The 25639-nt window shown below is 38.6% G+C and overlaps 2 protein-coding genes across 13 annotated transcripts in view; one reads left to right on the top strand and one right to left on the bottom strand.

Annotated features, from left to right (window-relative positions):
• The window catches only part of mycbp2 (MYC binding protein 2), an 81796-nt gene extending 59932 nt beyond the window's left edge, over window positions 1-21864 (bottom strand). For 6 of the 12 annotated variants that reach the window (XM_066686819.1, XM_066686829.1, XM_066686825.1 and 3 more), the window contains exons 1-2: window positions 21026-21864; window positions 7846-7921 (exon numbers count right to left, since the gene is read on the bottom strand). In XM_066686819.1, the coding sequence (XP_066542916.1) occupies window positions 7846-7921; window positions 21026-21297 (348 nt within the window). In that variant the 5' untranslated portion in view covers window positions 21298-21864. The remainder of the gene's footprint in view (window positions 1-7845; window positions 7922-21025) is intronic. The other 6 variants (XM_066686828.1, XM_066686826.1, XM_066686821.1 and 3 more) reach the window with 1 other exon arrangement.
• The window catches only part of scel (sciellin), a 29652-nt gene continuing 13189 nt past the window's right edge, over window positions 9177-25639 (top strand). Inside the window, exon 1 of the mRNA XM_066686831.1 lies at window positions 9177-9258. The gene's annotated coding sequence lies outside the window, so the exon portion shown is untranslated. The remainder of the gene's footprint in view (window positions 9259-25639) is intronic.

The raw sequence follows: 25639 nt of genomic DNA on the forward strand, positions 1-25639 counted from the left end.
GTAAACTAGCAATCAGAACAGACTTTATTATTAATTTATGTCTCTAGTGAGTGAGCAATGACTCAACCAACACTGAATATGAATCTCAGATGAACATCTAGAACAGGGTTTTTCAACTTGAACTTTAAGTCTGAAACATGTTTCTTATGTTTACCCCTACCCTTTGCTTTCATGTGTCACCCTTGGAACTGACTTACACTGTATAGTGATTAAAATCTTGATATGAAACAGGATGACCCTTCATGAGCCAGATCTATCCATCTATCTATCCATCTATATATTTATATTTATAGAGTGCCTTTCTAGACACCCAAGGACACTTTACAATCCACACTGCTCAGAACACTCAATCCATACACACACTGGCGAGAAGCGGCAGCCAAACGCAAACAGCGTACTCTCGACCAGGAAACCCACGCAGACATGGGGAGAACTTGGAAACTCTACTCAGATGGGACTTGAACCCAAGATCCCAGTGCTGAGAGGCAAACATGCTAACCACTAAGAAACCGTGCCACACAATAGACATATCCTCAAAACAAAAGGGGGGAGGGGAGAAAAAAAAGTATTCCCAGACTACTAGCAGTGCTCTGTAGGCCTCTCTGCACATGTCTGCCACAATATCAGAGGAGTGCTATTAGACTTTAGAAAAATGTAGGGCATCGTATGCTGGCAGATGAGTTTCACAATCATTAATCACACTCTCCTCGTTCTTCTGTAAAATTAAGCTGAATTCAGCTACTTATTCCACGGCTACTTTGAAATTTCAAGTTCCGCCTTAAATGCTGCAGTAGCCTCAAGTACTAGAATGTAATTGATTCAGAATCAGAATCTCTTTATTTCGCCAGGTATGTTAAACATACTAGGAATTTGTCTTGGTGACAGCAATACATGTATGACATGTAACACGTACACAGACTGTTAACAAACATAACTCTAAAAGAATGTACAATAAACAATAAATAGACTAAAGAATACAGTTAAGTACTAGAAAAAAAAGAGCGTTAAGACATAAATTAGACAACATAAAATATAAAATCTATACTGTACAGATTCACCCCTTAGGAAAAGGGAGACAGGGTCATAATACATTAAAACTACATTAAGCCAAGATAATACAATTGTTATCAGAGTTTTTAAAAGGAGAAAATACTGAAATTTGTGGGTTTATTTTCCAGCAAGCACTGAGACCCCCTACCCCTAGGCAAAACCAAGGGGTATAGCTAAGTGGTTTGAGCAAGTGGTGAAATGGGATTCACCCTAATTCTGAAAATGATTAATAGAGGTGTCAACAAACAAATATGCCAATGTCAGTTATATATCGCTTTATTAATATAGTAAATGTTCAGAGTTTGTAGTTTGAAAAACCCCTAATCTAGAATGAGAGCTTCTGTTTTTTCACTTTATGCAAAGTCCAACAGCCCAGAGATTTGCAGAGTAACACAGCATTTATACTTTTAGTATTCTCCTTTTAAGTGCCGAGGGTGTATGCAAACAATTGGGCATACAAGCAAAATACAAGGGAAGGCCTTATATCAATACAGTAATTAGTCTCTAATAACTAGCTAACAAAAAAAAAGCCATGATGCTGTCTAGTAAACAGACCACACTTTTATAGATAATTTTCCAAGTTGGCATTATTTTTAACTGCTCATGAAGTCAGTCTGGAAAAATCTGGATTGTCCAAGAGTGCAAATCTTCCAAAGGTGTATTATCATTCCTGCTTATACTTGTTCTTAAATACTGTCAGACACAGGTTCACATTTCTTTTCAAAGAATTAAGCTATTTTCAAGAAAAAACTCTTTTTTTCCAATTGTGTCAGAAAATTCATGATATTATGGTCAAAATAAGCAGTCAATGCCATGGCTGAGCATTTGGGTTAAGTAATTAAATAATAATAATAATAATAATAATAATAAGACAATAATACTTTTAAGGCATTATTGAATTGAAACTGAACTGAGTTTATAGCTTTAAACAATGTACAGAAAGGACTTAAATTACATTGTTAATTTGTATTATAAATTTTATTACTGCTGGAAGATAAGCTTACATTTGCGTATAAACAATCTTAGGCTTAGGGCTGGACGATATGGCCAAAATTTATATCACGATATATTTCTAAATTCCAGTCGATATAATATAATACCAATATTGATATAAACAACAAAAAAAGCCACAGAAAAACTGCCCAGAACAAACAAACATGACATCACCGTCAAACATAAATCTCTTGTCTTTATCAATATTAATATATTTAAACTATCTTTAAAATTAAAGAAAGTGAACTGTGCAGCGCCCTGTAATGAACATCATTCAGTGACAGATGTTGTAAATAATGTATATTAAAAAATTGAAAATGCATTAAAAAAATATATAATTGTTATTGAAACATTTTATATTGTAATATATACGGATATTGAATTATTGTCCAGCCCTAGTGGGGCTTATGTTTGACAGATATTTCAAACCTATATTTTATGACATAGTTTGATAGGATGTATTCTTTCTTTCCAATCCAACATTTTCTGCTGATGTCAGCTAACTATTGGGCTGATGTCTTCTCTGATAGTGAGGCTTGCAAGTTGAATTTGCCTTGTTCACAATAAATGCAGAGGAGCTGACGAAACCTAAATCTGCCCTAAAAGCCCCAATACTTAATACTAGCAGCATTGTGCAACATCCAAGTACAATTTTGAATTGATTGATACTTTGACACCAAGAATAGAAAATGTAACTGGTGCAAAATTTGAAGACCAAACTTAACTTACTTTTAACTCATCGACATTTGTTCCCAGATAATTTGGCTAAGAAACACATCTAAAAATCCTTGTCATACTTTATTTACCTTCACTCAAATCTTATGTATCAAATAAATGTATGTTTGATCCAGCTAAATTTGTCTAAGACAATTTGTTAAAATTGTTTCAAGAAGAAATATGAAAGAACATATTGTACATCCCACTGCCTGTGGTTAAAAAGCTTGTAAATAGTCCCTGTACGAAATAAGTCATACTAGACAGGTTAATGCTGTTTTCTCAATTCCAGAAGGACAAATCCAAAGTTATATTACTGTATCTGACACAAGGAGCAGTTCTAATACTGAAGCTATTTCTACTGTATCTTCCTTCTTCAAGACAAACCCTCCTCTCTGAAACACTCCACCCATGTCTGTTTGGGAAAAAACAAAGCTTGCTGTAACATTGAGACAGGGCCAGATAAAGACTCAGTTAAGGAGAGAAAGATATGAGAAAAGAGAAACAGTGAGAGAAACAGGAGTACCGACGGCTCTTTAGGGCAGCCTATTACTGCAAAGGCCTGCTATCTGCTACAATCACATTAATCACATTCACTCCTTCCCGTGAGCTGTTCTCATTCACTGGGGAAAAGAACGTGCCGGAAAAGGGATATCCAAACACAGGCGAGATTAACCATCCACAGACAACTGGGAATAGAGGGAAAATCTATCAAGACTAGATTTTTTGCTGAGAGTCTCTCTCCACACAGGCATAAAACCCTGCTGACTGTTACGCTATAGGTGTTCAGAGCAGGAGATGGAGGAAGCTGTTGCTGTGGAGATGTGCAACGTGAGTCGCCCAGCAACAGCCAATCATGACCCAGTCACTGCCCAAATCAACTCCGTGTGTGTGAGTTTTTACTGGCATCTGTGCAGCTCTAACAGGCTAATCAAAATAGCATCATAAAATACAAACACAAAAGGCTGCAAGAATTACATCTTTTCATTAGACTTGTGCTTTGTAGGGCTTTGTAATCAGACATCAGCAATGAATGCCAAGTAACAAGAAAATACTAACATTAGGGTTTGAATGGGTGATGTTTAGAAACTGACACAGGACTATTATAGACAACACAATAAGGCATCAGAGCTTTACATTGTGTACATTGCTACTGTTTTCTTTAAAGTAGCAGATTAGGTAGTGTCGCAGTCACACAGCTCCAGGGGCCTGGAGGTTGTGGGTTCGATTCCCGCTCCGGGTGACTGTCTATGAGGAGTTGGTGTTCTCCCCGTGTCCACGTGGGTTTCCTCCGGGTGCTCCGGTTTCCTCGCCACACATTGGTAGGTGGATTGACGACTCAAAAGTGTCCGTAGGGGTGTGTGTGTGTGTGTGAGTGAATGTGAGTGTGTATCTGTGTTGCCCTGTGAAGGACTGGCGCCCCCTCCAGGGTGTATTCCCGCCTTGCGCCCAATGATTCCAGGTAGGCTCTGGACCCACCGCTACCCTGAATTGGATAAGCGGTTACAGATAATGAAAGAATGAATGAATGAATTAATGAATGAATGAATATTAACATATTTAAGGACAAAAGCCTAATGCTTCATTTGAGCTGTAAAATTACGAACAGTTCTCCAAATTCATCAACAGGAGCCCCTGTTAGCTGTCTGAAGTATCTCCACAATGGAAGCTATTAGTAAGCAAGGTCCTTTTGTGTGTACTATTTAAATTGAAGCTATAACTATGAACTTTGTTTGTACTTTCAGATTTTAAGAACTTCTATAGTTTGTACATAATTTAATACCTAACTGTCATTAAAGATTTTCACTAATCAGTTCATGCTAAAATAAAATAATAGCACAGGATCAGGTAGATAACTAGACTTTCCAAAATGTATGCAACTGTGGTTATGTAAGTAGTGGATGACCGCCAGAGCAAAGCTTACCAAGTGAATGATCCCTTACTCTGCCAACAGCAAACAGAGATTTTGAATACCAACCAGTCATTGGTGACCCGGTGAGTGATGTGCGTACTATATTAGCTAACGACTCCCGCCAAAATTCACTCTAGGTGCTGACTGTCTCAAGCATGACAACTAACCAGAAACCCAGGTGGTCATGCACTACTCACATAATCATGGTTACACACATAACTAGCGTTATGTATCATATTTCCTGACCGTCTGGAGGACAGCTTACCAAGCGGATGACGTATCCCACAGAGTCACAAGAAGTGTCCAGTGACAAAGTGAACGATAATGAGGGAGGGCATGGAACGACCATGGATAAGCCCACCACCCATTGAGGAAGCCCCTGTTTTGAAAGAGGAAGGCCCAACTTGGAGTCGGCAAAGCAGACAAATAGCTGGTCAGTCTGTTGAATTCCTTCAGTAGCCTGAACAGGACACGACATATGATGCCTCAGACCAGACGCACCTGTATAAGCAGTGAATGTAATAAATTGATTGACAAACTTAGAGGCCAAAATCTTGGGCAAAAACAAAGCATGAAGTTTGCCAATGCACTTAGCAGTTGCCACTTAAACTAGAAAGGCAGTCTTAAGAGACAAACACTTGAGGGACTCCACACCAACGGGTTCAAAAGGAGGACTGCACAGAGTGTCCAATACCAAAGAAAGAACCCAAGGGGTGCAAGGAGCGTGCAAGATCAAGGAGGACCGTCTCCGTCCTCCCTTAAACACAAAACCAAGCAGGCAGAAAACTTGAAAAAGAGAGAAACTCTTTCCCCTGGGAAAGGGCTAATATGATTTATGTGGTATACTGTCGACAGCTTGTCTGAGCGCACCAGAAAATGACGGCCCAGTAAAACAGGGAGGAAGCGCCAATCCCACAGCTCTTAGCTCAAGATGATGTGTTCCTGAGCCACAGCATCCGACCAGGGGCCTTGTGTCCACCTGTGTCGCCAACTCAACTGGTGGCAGATATTTATGTAATCACCGCATCCCAACATGAAGGAACGGCTCTCATCTGCACACCTGAGGACAACTTCTCCTTGGAGGTCTACGTATGAAGGGCCCTGAGAGATTCCTGTGAGACCTGACCAAGACAAAGTCTGTGGTGAACTTGATCCAACCAGGAGTTGCCACAACCACATCTGAAATGCCCGGACACACAATATACCCAGGATTACTACACAGGCTGCCGCTGTCAGTCTCCCCTGAAGACCAGGCAAGTAATAAAATGTGACCCCAAACGAAGGATTTAGGACGGAATGACTCAATCTCTTTCTGCTGTCAACAAGGCTCTCATGGTACTGAAATTCAGGTTCATCCCTATAAACGTAATCTCTTGAAAGGGATTCAACCGACTGTTGTGCTAGTTGACAGGTTTTGGACAGGGCACACACCAGCCAATCATCCAGGTATGGCAAGATCTTCAGCCCTTGAGCTATCAAGGGTGAGAGGGCAGGCTGCATGCACCATGTGAATGTCTGTGGTGCCAAGGACAGACCAAAGGGGAGGATCGTGAACAGGTGAACACCTTGAAAAGCAAAACACAGGAATCTCCAGTGCACAAGTGCCACTGGAATGTGAAAATAAGCATCAGTCAAATCCATGGTTGTAAACCACATGTCCAAGCATACTCTGCAAAGAACAATTGCTGTGTGCAACACGCAGAAGGGCAATACTTATTTATAAAAATAATAATAATAAATAATAATAATAATAAGTAGAACCAGAACGTAGTTTGAATACAAGCGCTCTAAAGGAACAAGAGGGCTCACAATTTCAATGGCACCTCTGGCCAGGAGGGAACTGAGAGAGGGCTGACACCCAAACTGAGTCTCGAACAACAGAACTGGAGTCAGTATCCCTGGGACATGGTGCGTACAACCCACTGATCCTGGACAACAGCCTTCCAGCATGCCAGATGCTGTGGTACAAAATTGTAAACAATGCTTAGCCAGCCTGGCACCACCACAGTGTAGGCAATGGCCATTGAGCTTCGTGGCCTGTAACTGAGGGGCCCCTGCGCAACTGTGTGGCTGCATAGCCAAAGCACATACTGCGTGTCCTTCACCGATTTTTACAGAACTCTTCTGAAAGGTATTAGTTCATTCTGTGACAAAATCTTTACACTCAGGCACTACAATAAATCATCCTCCTTAACTACCATGCCAAAGAAGGCATTAGTCTTTGGTGCCGAGGTGGCAGGTGCGTCTAAGGACAGCTTAGCCAGGGCTAGCTTAACTGCACTCTGTAGTCTGGCTGCAGGTTTAGGTGCAGGTATCCAATCGCTGACACTGGACAACGGCTTCACTCTCTGCTCAGGGTAGTTAATAAGTAGGGCCTGTTCACACACTCACACAGCACAATGAACTTCACCGCGTGTCGAATGCTCACTGAGCCTGACTCAGCAATCTATACTGGGAGAGAAATGCCGTCCATGCTCTGCTCAGCACTGGTGAGCTAGGAGCAAGAGATTCCACACAAAAAGAAAGAATCATGGCTTCACATTCTTCTCAGCGCTAGTTAGAAAGAGGAGTTGATTCTCGCTGAATTGACTCAGCCAACTGATAGCCTCCGCCCAACACCAGTGAGCAAGGAAGAGTGAAATCTCTCTCTTTCTCTCTCAAACTGTTTGAAGCTGCAAGTGACAAGGAGCTAACTTTGTGGTCAAGGAACAACACAGAAGAAGAAACCTGACGTTGGAAGAAACCGCAGGAAAATTGCTTTCCAGCACTTGTAGCTATGTAGATATCATAGCTCTAGCAAGAATGCTGCAGGGCTGCAGGTCAGAGAAGGCAAGAAGGTAAAGAGAGAATTCTGATGGGAGACATGAGCTGATATAGCACTCACATCACTTGCCAGGTGACATATGACTGATTGGTATGCAAAATCTCAGTCTGCGTTTGACACAGTAAGGGATCATTCACTTGGTATGCTTCATCCTTGGAAGTCAGGAAATACAATACATAACTATGTCGTTACATACTATCAGAGTATACATTAGCATTTAGATCACTTTATGTGTACCCATTTCATAAATATAAAATATAGGACATAAATTGAAAGCAGCAAATAGTGTCTCCACAGAGCTACCAGGAATGTAAGAAAACCTTAAAGAAAAGAAAAAAAAAAACCCACTTACCTTTGTTCTTGTTTTGACTTTTGATCTGATTTTTTGACGTCTCTTCAGTTTTTTCTTACTCAAAGCTTTCTTCCCCCTAAATTAAATGTGAATAGAGAAAATATAAAATATTAAAATACACAATATCACGTGTATCTCAAGTCCTATCCTGTAAGTCAAATAGCTGTATTATATATATATTAGTGCTCAACTGAAAAGGGTTTTTTAATGGCCGATGTCGATTTTTGGACAGCAGTAGTGGCCGATATGTAAAGCCGATATTCCCATTCCTCAGGCAGTGAATAAACTAGAGGCATTTCCATGATTTATTTTTACAGAAAACCCTTCAAATTTGTAAAAGAAACCATTTAGACCATTTAGTCCTGAAATATATATGAAGTGGTCAAAAGCCTATGAAAAAAAAATGTAGGTGCTTGTCTTATTATTGAAAAAAAATGTTAGTGACTATAAACTGAAGAGTTCATGAGTCCCATTACTTTTTCTTTTTCAAATTTTGTCTCCAGGGGTCTACTTTCATCAGGTAAAATTTGGAGTGGATATCCCCTACTGATTTGAAGTTATTGAAGCTGGAGCAGACAGTGGACAGATGACCTCTCTACGTGTCTCTTTAGACCCCAAGCTCTCCATAAGGAAAATGATTACTTTTACTGCAAAAATACAGTGTATATATCTTGTCTAGACCTAAAGTCAACATCTTAGTGTTGTTCTTTACTTTCTATGAGAAACTCGTCTCCTGTCCCTCACCAAGTGGCCATTTACCCCTCACCAAACAGTAAAAACCCTTAGTTATGGTGTGTTTTATTCTGGTGTACTGAGTTTATTTCTGATGTTTACACTTGTTTCTCACCGAGTACAGTGTTTTCCTTTAAATGACTGACGTGTTAAAAGCAGAGAGCTGCACTCTGATTGGCTGTAGAGCAAGGCAACCTCCCCCACACCCCCTGCTGCATTTAAATGCCCTCAGTGGGGGAAATGTAACTAGTAAAAGACATCTAAGCTTTAAAGCATTTTTATTGACTTGATTATTGTTTGTGGAGCTTGTGGCTGTCAAATAGAACCGTTTGAGTCTCTCGCGGTATCTGGGTCTGTTAGGCACTGAAAACGTATGCGCTCTGCTGTGTGTTTGTCCCGCCTCCTTGGGTGCACATCGCCATAACTCTTCCCCTGATTGGTCTACTGATTTAATTAACATGTCATTGGAAAGCTGAGCGCGTAAACTAAGCTGCAGTGACATAGGTTCACAGGGATCATATTTTAATTATTTTTTGAAAATTTGTACTATTTTTTCGAGATTTTTTTTTTTTTTCGGCCAGTACTCTCGACACAAACATTACTCATGAAGGATTACTCATGAACGGTTTGGCGGAGAAGTTTGACTCAGATTTAGTCTCATTTTGAAGGAGACCATCTAAGGTAAGCGCTGCTATGCTAACTTTGTATGTGAACTGCTTGTGGGCTCTTCAGGCTTCGAGAAGCAGCGATTTTGTCATCAATGTGGAAGTTTGGAATATCTTTTTTTTTTTGGCTTTAATTCCTTAGTACTACATTTTAGTGTATATCTTTGTGAACCTGAGAATCTGATCATTCAATTGGTGTATGATATGTACACATTACTCAAATATGGCGCTGTGAAAAATCTGAAAATCTGTACTGCCACTAATATTTTTTTATAACAATTTCCAATAACAGCAGAAATACTTATTTATCGAGTGGGATTATGTATAAAATGATTATATCAATGAAAATCAGTGACTTTAAGCTTTAATTTGGTACATTAACTATCGACTTCGGACCTGTAGTACTTCAGATATAGTGACGGATATAACAATGAGTGATTTTTTTTTTTTTTATAGGCGCTGCTGACCAATGAGCAAAATAAGAGGCTAAATAATGCTGGGTGTCTAGGTTACAACTATCAACTCATTTATGATGCAGATTATTGAGTGTACGTTACAAAGAGCAGCCAGTAACAAATAGTGAGAGCTGAAGAAGAGAAAATAATTCATACTATTTTCTCTGATGAGACGGCATGCAGCTACAGGTCGGAGGCTTGTACTCCTGTACTTGTGCTCAATGATGTCTGTCTGTAAGATGGCAAAATGAACGCAGGGGGCACTCTAACAGCCAGAATGACGGAGCTGCCTACAGCATTGCCTGTGTGCATTGTGTAAATATCGGCCGCTGCAGATTTTATAAAAAATGCCAAAAATTGATCACTAAAATATGTTGACCCTGGGGACATGTACAACCTTTCTAATCTTACGGAACTCTTTAATATAAACTTGGGCATGGAGTGATGTCCTATAATCATTATGATTAGAAAAATATATATATTCTCTGTCTATATGGAGTGATCCCAAGAGCATTAGATTATATATTCTCTGCTGAAAATGCAGATGTAAAATTACTAAGTTTTTAGGAAAGTGATGTTGAAATCATTACATTATATATATATATATATATATATATATATATATATATATATATATATATATATATATATATATATATATATATATATATTAAAAAAATACCATAACTATATAACAAATGTTCACATAACTGTGCAATGCAACAGTTGATATTTAAAAGATTCTATGGTAAGATGAATTACCCATTCTTCTTTGGCACCTGGTCATATTGGTTTAAGGAAAATACTCTGTAGGACCTGTATGTGTGAATGCAAATGTTCAAATAATTTTTACTGGACATTACCCGGACCTTATCCTACCAGACCCCTTTTACAAAGTCAGGTAATGTCTGAGTGAGCACATGTGTAAATAGAGTGGGTAATTTTCTGGCGTGCGATGCCATGCCCCCTGCACTTGCTTCATGACTCTGCCCCATGCCTAAACTAAACAGAACATTTTCTCTAGTGAGAAAATATCTGATACAGAGAAACCCAGGCAACTCTGGAAAAAAGTCATACCTGATTCTGCAGTCTTTTTTTCAATATTTATGTTGTGCCTGCTGCTTTAATCCTACTTGAAACCTGTATTCCTATACAAAGCTGTAAATTGCTCACTTCACTGTCAAATGAAGAAAATCAAATAATGGTTTCAACAGGGTACCGAACTCCCATCTCTGATGCATTTTCAACAATGTGCTACAGTAACCTGGTACTGGGCATGACATTTTTGGGTGCTATCACATCGCCAATCATCATAAGGATTTCTGGCTTTCTTCATGTTGCTTCTGTGCCAGATAGATTTGCAATGCATTCTCATTTTTCTATATTTTCTAAAATGCTTTTTATAATCATACAGCAGACATAAAATATCCTATGCCAATCCATTAGAGCTTCACACTGGGCCCACCCCAATCTCTTCAACCTGGAGCCACAAAAAATCCTGTTACCACCTAATGTTCCTACACCTAACCCCTAATGTCACTGTGGTTGTTTATTATCCAATCAGCAACCTCTAGCAACATTTGGGTGTACTAGTATCCTTCACATACCTGCTAAGATTGCTGTGGACATTTATGATCCGAACAGCAACCAACTACTCTTAACAACTAAAGTTACTCACTGAGCCCAGCCCCTGAGTACCAAAACTATTCATTGTATCACAGCTCTTCACAGGTGTCATCAGCATGGCAAATCTCCTCGTCAGTGTTTCACTGAATTAAGCCCACAACACCCCTGGAAGGTTCAACAATGAAGTCTGGCATCCGAGATCCACCCTACTCCAAGCCAGCTTTATAATCCTACCTTACCCTTAATCATCAACAATCGTAAATCCACACTGGCCTCCCTGGTGACTAAGGCCGTACCTAGCTCCACTGGCACTCTTAATGTATGCTCAGTGCTACCAGTTCCATGTGATCTTTACATGCTACATCACTAACAATCACAACAGCACCTCTACAGTGTATTTCCCCAACTAGTCTGTGTTCTACTTATCCACAACCACTGACTAGACCTTTCGGCTGTTTCTGATAACTCATAACTTCACAGCAGCCCCTATTTTCCGGCCCGATGCCAAACTGCACAATCAGGGATATAGCAGACTTGTCCCCCAACACCAATCTCCACAGGTCTTACATGTGCCTGCGGCCTATGTTCCATCACCTCAACTGCCAAGTTCGCATACTTCAGATGTAGTACATGAAGCATTTAAAAGAAAGAAGCTGAAGACAGAATTGTTAACTGTATGAAGTAAACTATTTGTTTGCTTTCAAAGTACAGCACCATGTCTGGCCTAGTTAACATAAAGCTCTCTGGGACCTTTATTTAAATTATTTATTTATTTAATTTTTTTTTTTTTACCTATGTCCACCAGCAATTTCCAATCTCGTGCTTCATCCCATCTACCAATATTTATAGCCTGCGCACACTCTCTAACCTTTTTATTCCTACAACCACTCAGCAATAAATTAACCACTATGCATTTGCTGTCCAATAAACATGCTAACACCCTAAGCACCTGATTAAGTCTCCATGTATACCGTCCCTGTGACAAACTAAACTTACAATCTGAAGGTATATGCTTCAGCATGCCAACCCCTGTACATAATCTAAGGGTCTTCACCTACACACTGACTAAGATTTTGCAGCATTTGAAGGATGTCGTAATTTGCTCCCAGCAAAATCTTAATACGACTTGCCTCAGTCACCCACACCTCTTGCCATGTGACCTTCTGCTTCTCTAGATTCTCCCAACGAAGTCACTGGCCTTGTTTTGCCTGTGATGCTGCTGTTGCGCACCATGCCTCCTCTTCCTGCTTGCAAATAAAACTAGCCATCATTCGCCTTCTCTCTAGTGATGTGGCTTTACCAAAAGCTTTCCACAAATCACCTCACCCAAGGCATGCTCTTCCACATTGCACTTGGCCAATTACATCCCTTAGCTCTAATGAGCTCTTGGCTACCTGCACCGCCATTTTAGATTCCACTTCCTTCCCGTTTTTGTGACTGGTACTGCTGCATATACCACTGCATCCTTATATCCTAAAAACTCATCTAGCGATTCACTGTTGCACATTTAAATTCCTCAACTAAACTTGTGAGTAGTAACTCCAGTAACCTTCTCCCATACCATGCCACACTGCTTACACCACACAGCACCCCTAGCCACTTCCTTATAGCCTTGTTCATAACCCTTTCCATTGTCTCTACTTCTGTGATTGAAACTTCATAAACTGTCAACTGCAATCTAATACGAGGCAGTAAGTCAAACTTCAAACACTACAATTACAACTTCCCTGGCAAACAAACTATATTATTTCATACATAATAATATTTCATTATTATTAATAGCCTTCACCAATTCAGCCTTTAGTCCTACCACTTGCTCGTTATCATTTAGTGCCACACTATACCATCTACTTATACTCTTCACTGGTCTCTCCACTACCATAGGGATAATTTCTTCTTCCATCACAAAATTTTCTTGCACAAGTTTTCCTTTGACAAATAAAAGACTTCTAGACTTGCTCGGTTTAACTAGCAAGCCAATAATGACAGAAACCTATGAGGTACTTAAAACATCCGCCATTATGATGCACTGTCCCTACCCTACCCAACCTATGCACCAAACAAAGGCAGCATACGTGATGAAGCCATGACGCGTACGCAAATACGTAGTTAACAGCAAGTATATCTCTACTCTTACTAAAATATCTATGAAGCCCCCAAGAACAGACGGTGACTTGCTGGCAGATATCATTTATCTCTTAAAACCCAATGTTCACATCAACATCATTCAGCCATGAAATGACCATGCAAACAGAGATAATGTTAGATTTTACCAGGCCTAAAAAGGCTCAATCTCCTTCTAAAATTTCAATTCTATCTGCCGAATAACACTAACATAAACTTTTCACTTTGGTACACAGATGTTGTTGTGACACTTGGTAAGTTGGTTTTAAACTGACAAAGCATGGACTAAGTAGCTTAAAAATAAAGAAGAAGAAAAAAAAAAGATTTTCAAATGCTAGCACTGTCTCCTGCTTCACATAGCTGTCTATTTAAGGTGGAGTGAAGAATTAAGTAAGAAGCAGGCGAATAACACCAAGACACATGAAAGGTTTAACTAAATGTTTGAATAAGAAGCCACCTAAAATTTACATTTAAAGCACATAATTGATATTGAATTGACCTAGGGCTGGGCGATATATTGATATATTAAAATATATCACGATAGAACAGAGCAGGATATGGAGTGAGGCTATATCATTTATATCGATATTTGAAGTTTTTAAATTGCTCTAAGTCTAAATCGTGTACAGTGTCATTCTGTTCTCTCACTATGCTCTCACGTTCTCTCGCTCTCTCTCTCACACACACACACACACACACACAGAATGGAGGCGAGTAACAAAGAGTGTGAAGAGGAGTTAGTCTATATAAAGAAGAACCGCGGTTCGTATATATGGAAATGATTCAGATTTGACCGGCCAGATGAGGAGCAGAAATGGCTATCTGCAGGTAATGCCGAAAGGTGGTAGTATCAAAATGCAGAGGTACTCCCAACCTATTTCACCGCTTACAACAGCACCAACTTTTGAAGCTGTTAAACTCTGAGGTGCTTTGCTACTGTTCTGAAGCATTTACATCCCAGTACCACTAAACCAGTTCAGACAGCATTGCAAGCTTCATTAGCTAAGACTGTGCCTTATGAAAAGAAAAGTAAGTGGCGTGGCATTACTAAGGCAGTAGTTTACTACATAGAAAAGGGTATGCTCCCTGTCTCAACAGTAGAGCAAAAGGGCTCCAAAAGGCTTACAATCGCTTTATTACAGACACTGTAGGTCTGTAAGTTAATAAAGTCACTTGAAATGTACTTCAGTCTTTATTTTGATAAATAAAAATGTTTTTCACACATCTTGTTTAGCATTTGCTGTACAATGTACAATTATGGGGGAAGATTTAAGACAATGAAAACCTTTATCTTTAACATTTGAGTTTCATTTGAATATTGAGAGATGAGGTTGAGATAACACATAAAACTGAATGTTCTGTTTATAATATGTTCATAAAACATTTTTTCACAACATATATCGTAAACCGCCATTCTGCTAAAATATATCAAGATATGATTTTTTTGTCCATATTGCCAAGCCCTAAATTGACCTCTATTCTCGCTTTTACTTTTGTCCAAAATGCTTAATACCATTTATCAATACATTGTTTTCATACAATCTCATTGTTTTTAGTAATTTCTTTTAGTATAGTCTTGTGTAAAGAATTCAGATTAAACAACACTTTGCCTTATGTTCCCCACCTGCCCCAGAACCGAAAAAGAACCATGGGTGCACGTGTTTCTGTGATAAGACTCAAAATAGGTACTTGGTCTATACATTGAGTACTATCTAGATCTAGAGCATTTGATAATGGAAAATAAAAGCTTGTAACTATATGAAAAAAAGGTGGATGCTCGTTCACGGTTTAGCTTTTCTCTAGCACAGGTAAATATTTTAGTGAAATTATCGACATTCAGAACTTCTAATTGATATAATCTTGTCTATATCAATTCTTTTTATTGTGTTATGTCCCCACTATGTGATCATGTACTATCCCTTTAAAACCACGACACCAAGCTGTAGGCACGTGATTCTGCCCCCCACATGGAAGCAACCTATACAACCAAGCAACTTGAGCAGCTAGTACCAAAGAAAAACACAGCATCAGTGGTTTGGATGTGCCGTGTTTTGACTATAATTAAGATGACAAAAAGAAATCAAATGTAAATGCTGAGAAAAATGTTTCGGCAACCAAAGCACCATAACACACCTAATATAACTAGTGCTCAAAAAAACAAGAGAGGAACAAGCGCCGAGCAACATTACAAAAAATATCCTAGCTTTAATACTGGAGCATATTTACAGTACAAGCCAAAGTCAATAAACTATGAGGGTCAAAAATACAAAAACAAAATAATCGTTCATTAAACGTAATTTTGGTAAAATGTACAATTAATCATGAAGTTGATTTGTGCTCATATCGCCCAGCACTATTATGGCACATTATTCTTAGCTATTATGGTCCAAAGTTCTTAAACTTGTCTTGCTCTTGTTCATGTAGGTTTAGTTTTTCTCAAACTGGCAGCATGGTTGAGCTTCATATCTGGGCGTAAGGGGAGGGGTCTGACAGCTCTCTCCACTATTCTAAATCTGTATTGTCATTCCCATTTTAAATGCTTGCTGTCAGTATTACAGATTGCTCCATTATTCATTTACTCATTTTATATACAGTAGATGATAGAAGCCTTAATTCTTTGCAATTTGTTATTGAAAAATGTTCTAATATTTTGACAAATAATTTGTGATGTTTGGAATAAAGTGATGCGCAATTGCATTTGTTTACAAAAAGTGAGCCTTAAATGAAAACTCCTTTAATATTCACCTACTGTTACAGCCTGTCTAGGTAAACTGCAACATTAAAAAAAAAATAAATAAAAAATAAAAAAAAGTCAGACCAAGAAAACCACACAATGTCACAAGACTCAAGTCTCAAGATATTTTATTGACTATAATGCTATAATGGAAGCAAAGCATCAGGAGTGATCTAGGCCCAAAGTAATCAAAACACCTTTCCACCCAACATCTATAACTTACCTAACCAAAAATAATTAAGAAAGAAAATACAAAAACATAAACTAACTCCCTAACATAAACAAAAACAATTCAACCCCTTTAAGGAAAAGAAACAAGGCTACACCCCCTACAGCTTCCAATTTAGTAGGATAACTATTGAGTTAACCCTACATTAGGTAGCTGAATCACACACAATAGCATGTCAACATACACACACACAATCCTTAGTCTGGCAGGAAGAAGCCATGGTAAGGAAGAAGGGGAGGGGCTCCTTTCAGCCAACCACCAGGGCTTTATATTATAGCGTAAGGCCTCAAAAGATTGTGACATGTAATTTCCATAATCTTTTTACTCAGTTTTTGCTCCTGTCGCAATATTTGGAGTGTGCTGCAGGCATCATATTCTAAATGTGTTTATACTTAAAAAAAACACAATAAAGTTTGTCAATGAAAAATGTTGAAAATTATTTCATTAGCCTGTTTTACATATCCACGGTCACCCAGAAATTTTCCAGACACATATCCAGGAGATGCATGTCTGAAAGCAGGTCTCTGTGCCATTTTGTGCAAGACAATACCCAGACTTTATCCTGCTAGCCCACTAGTACAAAGCCCGGGAAATGCCAGAGAATAATGTCATTCTTAACAGGTACCACTACACAGATACACATGGGACCATGCCTAAATATGTTGTGGGGGTGAGCTGTGAGAACATGTCAGACACAGAAAAATCTCCGGCTATACAGACCTAATTCTCAGGACATTTTCCAGAGTTCACACTGTTACTGCGCAAAGAAAAACTTAAAAAATAGAACATTTATAGAAAAGGAAAACACCTTTTTAATTTTCAATGGAAGTCAATTTGGAAAAAAAAATATTTTATGTAATTTTGGAGCATTTATATTGGTAAATTTGTCATGGGTTATTTTATTTTTTTTTTTTGGCCAGCGACAATATGTGGAAACAACTTTATTTCCACTAGAGTAAATGTTTGTGGACACCAGGTCATTCAACATTCCTCCTACAGATAAGCATATTAAAGGCAATGTTCATGATTGTAATGAAAATAAAGTTTCTTCACCATGTGCTAGCTCTCCAGTCTGTTTGCATGCTAAATTATTTTTGAAGCCCTGGTAAAATAAATGGCTAAAAAAACAAAAACTGTCTTGGTCTGATATGCTAGGTTTCTCTTTCTCTCTCTCTCTGCTCATGGCACAGAAAATGCATCTGGGGTTTTTAGACAACAGTGAGGACTCCAAATGTTAAAAAACATAAACATGAATGACAATATTGCTCTATTCTTGCTGCATATGTGGATATCTTTGACTTATTTTGCTCTTTTGGATCACTCAATGTCTCCAAATTCTAGAGACAGCTAACTGCATTACTGCAAAGTGCTAAAGAATTATACAACTTAAGTTAGAAATTAGTTTCTGTGGTAATTCAAACAGTGAATAAAAACTTACAGGCAAGTTAAACTTCAGGCACATAGAAACAAAAGTGGTTCATCTTAAAAGATGCTGAGATCCTGAATGTAAACAAACCAGAGAGAATAGTGTTTCCCTAAAATCACACAACTTGTAGCTTTTTGCTTTAGTAGCATCCAGAAACATTCAGGGAAGTCTTTAGTATATATGTAGGAAGATTCCTCTGAAGATGTATTGCCATCTAGTCATGAGGACCGAAGACAGGTCAGGTATCCCAAACTGTACTCTAGTTCATAGTAAAGGTATTGGATCAAGATCCTTCACTCCGGAGATTGCAGTTGCTGCTTGACAATATACCTGAAGGCTTTATATCCCTCAGTCCAACACCTGGCACAGGGTATGGTGATCTTAGCTTCAAGTGATGTTGCCCCAGAGCCTCCTTTTTATTTTATGTTTTTCTGCAGATATTATACAGGCTTTGTGCAAATCTGAAAGGCAACATCTATGATTCTGGGATCAGAAAATCTCTCTCTGATTTATTTATTTTCAAAAGCTCCACATCTTTTATGAAGGAATTCTATATTTGAGGAAAAGACCGCAGTTGCATGTACCTGGCTGAAACTTAACTTGTCTGAAAGTTTTTATTCACTGTTTGAATTAGCACATAACTAATTTGTAACCCCAATTGTTTCGTTTTGTAGAACTTTCGGTCTGTGCATACTTTCATGCAGTTAAGTGCTCTCCTGAACTTATAGTCACTTCCACCTTAAGTATTCTTCATATTCAAAGTAATATCCTCACCTCTTTTCATGACTTTCAACATTTGGAGTTCTCTTCATTGTCTAAACATCTCCAGATGCTTTTCTATGCAATGAGCAGAAAGAGAGAAAGAGAGAGAAAACCTAGCATGTCAGACTAATGCCAGGATCAGACTACACTATATTTTTGTTTTTTAAAACCTTTCCTGTGTCAAATTAGCCTGTCTTGGTCAGAAGACTCGCAACACTACACAGTTGACACGGACCAATCATCGTTCACTTTCTTGCCTGAGTTCAGACATTGTCCAAGAAGCAGGTCAACAAACCGTCAATCATGGCTACAGAAATGCTATATGTAATGCTGGTGGTTTTGTGTACCGAAAAGAAAAAGAAAAAACGATTGTGGACCTGTTCCTGGGTGTTACAAAGAGGATAGTATGGATTGTCTATCCCGCAAAGAGGACTTAAGAAAAATGGGTTAACATGTCAAACCTCAGTTTCATTTTTCCACTTGACAGCTATAGCAGCAGTCTCCCTCTTTCTCTTCTCCATGTTTACATTTGTGTGCTAGTGTGTGCTGTGTCCTCCTATTGGTCATTATCAAAGAAAATGTCATGTGATATGTCAGACAAGGCGAAAAGATCTAAGATGGTAGACTATTCATTGGGGTATCGAGGGGCGTCCCAGGCGCTACATTACTATTCTTTGATTATGTCACACTACACAACAGATTCCTCTTCCACAACACTCATTCGATTCCAATTGCAAACCACATCAGACCTGTTTCCAGCACACAAACAGACTGAAGAGCTAGCAAATAGTAAGGAAATATATTCTGAATTTTATAAAAAATGTTTTCACTTAAAATTGTGAACCGCAATTTGAACGCCTGTGTCTAGAGTGAGTGTAGTGTAACGTAGACGAAATGAGTAAAAGGTGTTTATGATTTTCAACATATATGCTAGCATATACAGTTTGGAGGTGGTAAAGAACATAAAAGGGGTTAAATTGCTGCTGCATGTATTTATCTTAACAATTTAAAAATATACTCTACAGATACCAATGAATATACTGTTTGGAGGCAGTGAACATGAGGGTTGGACACTTGTGTTTACACTACATTTGTTCCTGCTTATGTTTATCTTGCAAAAGTAACAATAATACTCTATTTGCACTACCCCACAGTGTTTAAAGTCACAGTGAGCAGGAAGGTAACTATGAACTGGAGAATGCAGTGGTAACGTATTAGGCCCCCGGTTCTTCAGCACTGTCTACAGATGAGAAGAGGGTGACGTAAGACCCAGCGCACTTCAGTCTGCGCAGGCTAACGAAATATGTGTGGCCTGTGCGTATTGATTTCACGAGTAAATACATCAGGATTCATCGATTCGCTCAATTAGTGAATATAGCTGAACCAAAACCTACTTCTAGTTTACGCCTGTCTGGTGTAAGATAGAAAGCTTTTGGTGAGATAAAAGCAATGCGAACCTATCAAAATGAATTCCTATGATATTCTAGGTACAAACAGGCCCACACGTCCAATATCCGAAAATTTAAAATCAACGGAAAGCAGAGGTGATGCCCACCACATTGGGATGCTTTTAAATAACAGTAACGTTACTAAAACTGCCCAGTTGCTAAGCAACAGCCAACAAGAGTCAGTAATAATCACATCAACTTGAACAATTATTAGCGGATGACAACTAGCTAGCTATTAATATAAGTTAATTAATAAGCGTAACGCTATTTCAGAAACAGTCTGCCTCAAACAACTGCGTCACCTCAGCAAACGATAGTACGTTAGCCTTAATTTCACATTTTAAATCACCACCTACAGCGCTGGTCTGTGAAGGATGACTGTCGTGCTAACAGTTAACGATAGCTGCTTATTGAATTAACCGTTTATGTGTCGAATAACCTAAACAGCACAGGTCTCAGTTGTGCCCGCTTTCTGTAATCTTAATCTCATGTAATTATCAGGACAGAGCATGTGTTCTGAATGTAAGGGAGTTGCCAGGAACGAGAACAGGCTTTTCTCGGTTACAGCAGTCAAAAAACAAACACCGGGAGTTAGCGTTATGATTTAGCCGTTCGAAGCTAAGGAAGTTAGCTCGCACGTCCGCTAGCTAACCTCCACAACGTTAACGTAAAATATTTTCCATGCTCTAAATGGTTCGCTTGTGTTTCTCGTACAACATTTAGCTACTTTAAACATTTGTTTAGTTGCAATGTTACACACAGCTAAACGTGCCTCTGTATTTGCAAGCTTCTCGTTCTAATTCTCCGTGCCACCTTAATTGGTGCTGCAGTCCCATTCTAACTACTGCACTATTTAAGGTGGAACGGAAATTTGGCGCATAAAAAGCTAAATTCAGTCCCGTGTCATGTTTACAGAACCAGAAGCAGGCCCATATTCACTTCGCTTTCCATAGTGAATATATGACAGGCCATAACTCACCTGCCCAGGCTTAAGCCCTGTTCTTTGTCGTTGACAGCGGTGGTGTAAATCCTCCGGTATTTCTCTGCCAAGGCTCGCCCTGACAGGAGGAGCTGGTATCGGCTCCGACAGTCCGCCTGAGTCCCCGGAGCTGCAGAAGAACCCATGCCCGCTCCGAAAGAGGAGAACTCGCTGCCGGCTCCAGACACGACCCTCACTCCCAGCCCCATGGAGGGACCTGATGAGGGCAGAAGCCCGCCGCCGGCTCCAGCTGCCGCAGCAGCACACATCATCGTTTAGGGGAACAATGCATATATCTCACCAATGTCACAACCTCGAAATCAATAGTTATTTCCAGCCTCTGTAAAGCACACAACTCTCCCCATATATCCGCGACAAACAGCGTCCAGTGACGGCTAGCTGCATCCACTAACGTTAGCTCCACACCTCCAATGGTGATAACGTTAATACGCGTTTAGCCACTGGGGCAAATGCGAAATAAGCGGGTTGTTTTCCCCCCACACAGCTTTAACCCTCGCCTCGATGACAGCAGCGTTTTAGGCCAAATGATATATTCATATTCATTCGCACAAGCCGAAGTCTGTTAAAAATGCGAGCTGTCGTCCGTTGTTCTCGTCTGTTCCTTGTTATTTTTCTTGAGCACAGAGTAGACAGGCAGCTCCCCGAAGCAGCGCTGCCATCTTAACTTCATCATCCTTCCCCGTTCATCTCTGTGTCAAGCATGCCGGGATACATCACCATCCCAATAACACTGTGCTGAGGGGGTTATAGTGGAGGAGCACCGAGGTCTTCATTCATTTATAAACACACTTCGCATTATAAAACCTCTTCCTCACAGTGATTTAGTACATGTTGGTCAATCAAGAACCTATTCGCCGTAAAATCAAATGTTAAACGTCGTAGTGAAATTGAAAGGTTTATTCCAAAACACATCAAAGGCTACTTTCACTTTCTACATTATCGTGAGCGGGCTTTCCACATACAGAAAGATCTGCAATTTCTTTTGGCAAAAATATTACATTTTTAAAATAAAGCTCTTAAGTATTTGGTTGTTTTAGCATTGCTGACACTGTGCTAACATTTACAATATAATGACTAAAGGGGAAATTAAGAATTTATTTACAGTGCAGCTTACTTTAATTATTTTTTGGAAATTAATGTTTTATACATGATTGTAAAATAGAGCTAGCTGGTTTTGGGTGTTTTATTTAAGAAATAAACATAGCCTGTCCATGCATGATCACATGCCACACCCTGCTATAGAAGTTGGTGTCTGTGAGAATCTGTAGACCAAAACAACAACAACAACAACAGCAAATGTAAAGCTCTTGTTCTGCATAAAAGGGACAGACATTGCTGTGGCCTTTAAGAAGTTGTTAAGGGAACATTTTGGAATGAAAAAGTCTGTATACAAAATAATGTTTCAAAGTTCAGTACTGACTTTCCAATATATACAGTTCATTATGAAAATGTAGATGCATAAACACCATGTTTGGAATTCTCTGCTCTTGTGAAGTCAAGAAAAAGTAACAAAATACAAATTCATCCTGCATCAATTTAGCCACACTCGGGTTGCTTTTTAAATGAGGCACATCACAGCCAATGTGTATCAGACTTAAAGTCACTGCAAGGAAAATAGCTTGTTAAATTTTATGACAAAATGGCAATGTATAATCAATTATTTTTGTCTTTGATACATAAATGTAATAAATGTGTGAAAATGCACAGAGCCTGTTTAGAAACAACAATCTTTTAATCAAGTAAGTATTTTTTAATGGGGCAAATTCTTTTCACTCTACCACTTTGAATTTTCCCTTAGATATAATGTTTTTGCATGACTTTTATTACAGGATCAAAAGACACCATGGTAATCAAGACCCATGAATATAATTGCCAGTCTTGAGTGAAGATCACCTCTATGCTAAATTTGTTGCCAAAAATTAAATAAATAAATAAAATCTGCCATTCATGTTTTAAAAGAAAGCAGATAATATTCACCTCGGATATTTGCAAGTTATTTCTTCACCTCTAGACACACATATAAGACAAATGGTCCTCATGTGGGGGTGGGTAAGTCATGGTGCAATGACATGGAATAACCAATGGAGAAAGTAAATTAGGGCGGCATGGTGGCGCAGCAGGTAGTGTCGCAGTCACACAGCTCCAGGGACCTGTAGGTCTTGTGGGTTTGATTCCCCCTCCAGGTGAGGAGTGAGGAGTTGGTGTGTTCTCCCTGTGTCTGCGTGGGTTTCCTCCGGGTGCTCTGGTTTCCTCCCACAGTCCAAAAACACACGTTGGTAGGTGGATTGGTGACTTCAAAAGTGTCAGTGTGAGCCCAATGATTCCAGGTAGGCTCTGGACCCACTGTGACCCTGAACTGGATAAACGGTTACAGATAATGGATGGATGAAAAGTAAATTAGGCTGCACATGCATATTAATTAATTTGTACACACATATTACATGCACATGTATATAGATAAACATATAGTACATGTCCCAGTATTTACATGCTTAGTTTTTTGTCATTATTAAATAAATCTGAAATCTCCTTAGATTTAACAGATCTATACCTAATATAGTAGAGTATCTAAGCAATCTGTATCAGATTCATACTTGGAGTGATTTACATGTGTGTAAATTATTTACACAAGACATCACAAGTGAACAGGGACCAGAGCATTCCCTCTGGGCCAGATTGTTTGAGTAAAACCCTAACCATGGCAACATCACTTAGACATCACTGCAGGAAGAGCAAGAGAAAGACAGTGTGAGAGTAATAGGACAAGATATGCTTTTCAAAGAAATGCACTCTAGATTGAACACTGCTACATTCGGAATATTCAGAAGCATCCAATCCCTTCTTCTAATTAATGAACTCAGCTACTTTAAGGTGCACCCACAGTTGACACAGGAGTTGTGCACACATTGTTTCTATATAGGGAAACATTTTCAATAGAATGGGATATTTTGGAGCAGGAACAAATTATCCTAAGTTCAACATATTCAATGCTAGATGCAAACCTACAAAGATATAAGGCTCTCTGGCTGAATGTCTCTAGCTATTTGCACTCAGAAACATGAACAGGATTGCACACTTTTTGTATATCACTGCACACACAACATCTGCTAATTTAAATGGATTTTCATCATGTGTTTTGTTCAGGCAGAAAACATATATAAAATTCTGTCAGCTTCAGACTGCTCAATTAACCCATGTTAAATTCAACTCCTCCTTATAACAAAATTTGTATAAAAAGACAGTACTGTTCAGTCAAAGGACAACAATGCATCAATGAAGTATGAGCAAAGACATGCAATTATGAAATAAGGTCAGTGCTTTGAAAATAGTCAGATCTAATAATTTGCCTTGACTTGAGCAGGGTTTTAAACATAAATATACTTACATCCGAATTTGTTCCCCAATTTATTACCCAATATAACAGTGAGCTGATATACATTTCTGTTTTTTTCATTTGAAAATAGCTCTTGAATCACATAAGTAATGTGTTGATGTTTATTATGAAAAAAAAAAACATTTTCCTCTGTAAATTTCATTAATTGCACCATCTAGTGGTTGTGGGCCATATACTCAGAACATTTCAGAGGAAAGTATTTGGATGGTGGTTGAGGTACAACAGTGTCACTTGGGAAAAAACTAAATATTGGATTTTATTTTTCAGGAAAAAATAACATTACCAGATTATTTAAAAACTGTTTGTTTGACTTCTCCTGTCATGTGTTATAGAAGCAGTAGAGCCCAAAAAAACCATACTGGAATTACTTTGAACAAAAATTAATTTGTGAGTCTGTCTGGCAGGAGCATTGTCTGTCATTTAATCAAAATAGAAATCAGATCCAACTCATTGCTCAATACCTTCATAAGATGATTTCTCTCTCTCTCTCTCTCTCTCTCTCTCTCTCTCTCTCTCTCTCTCTCTCTCATTCTCTCTCTCATTAATGTGTGTGTAAATCAATGCACTGTCACACCCCAGAAGAGTATGTGGACTTCATATTATTTGTTAAGACTTGGAGATCCTCCCATTCTTGATATCTCTTCACTCTCCTTTACAATCTGTTACCTTCACTTCCACGTACTTGTTTTCACTACCTGCATATCTTAGGTACAAAGGGTACAAGCTACACTATAGCAGAATGTGAGACTTAAATGATTACTTAAAGCCTTCTTATGTTAAACAAGCTTTTAAAACTTCCATATATTTTAGACTAAAGATTATTTCAGACCAAAATCTGTAGTTGTGTTTTCTTTATAATATAACAGAGAAGTTAATGTGGATTTTAAATTATTTATTTAACGCAATCACTGCTCAGTTCAAAGATTCCAGAAGCAGAGAAACATTTCCATTTAAGACGTTTCTACTTCTTATAGTCATGTTTATGAAAGCGAATAAATGATTATATCGTAAACTTAAGAGTGATTTGCTGAATTGTGTTTTATTCTATCATTTAAAAGTTTGGCATAACATATGTAAATATGTGTCATATACAATATTAATATCTACAGTGTAGATTTATGTCCTTTAACATAGATGCCAAAATGTGTTTTTGTCAATGCTTCAAATATTCTGAATAATTATATTGAGTCAATTATTAC

The sequence above is a fragment of the Hoplias malabaricus genome, chromosome 12 (assembly GCF_029633855.1).
Source record: "Hoplias malabaricus isolate fHopMal1 chromosome 12, fHopMal1.hap1, whole genome shotgun sequence".
In the NCBI taxonomy this organism is placed as follows: Eukaryota; Metazoa; Chordata; class Actinopteri; order Characiformes; family Erythrinidae; genus Hoplias; species Hoplias malabaricus.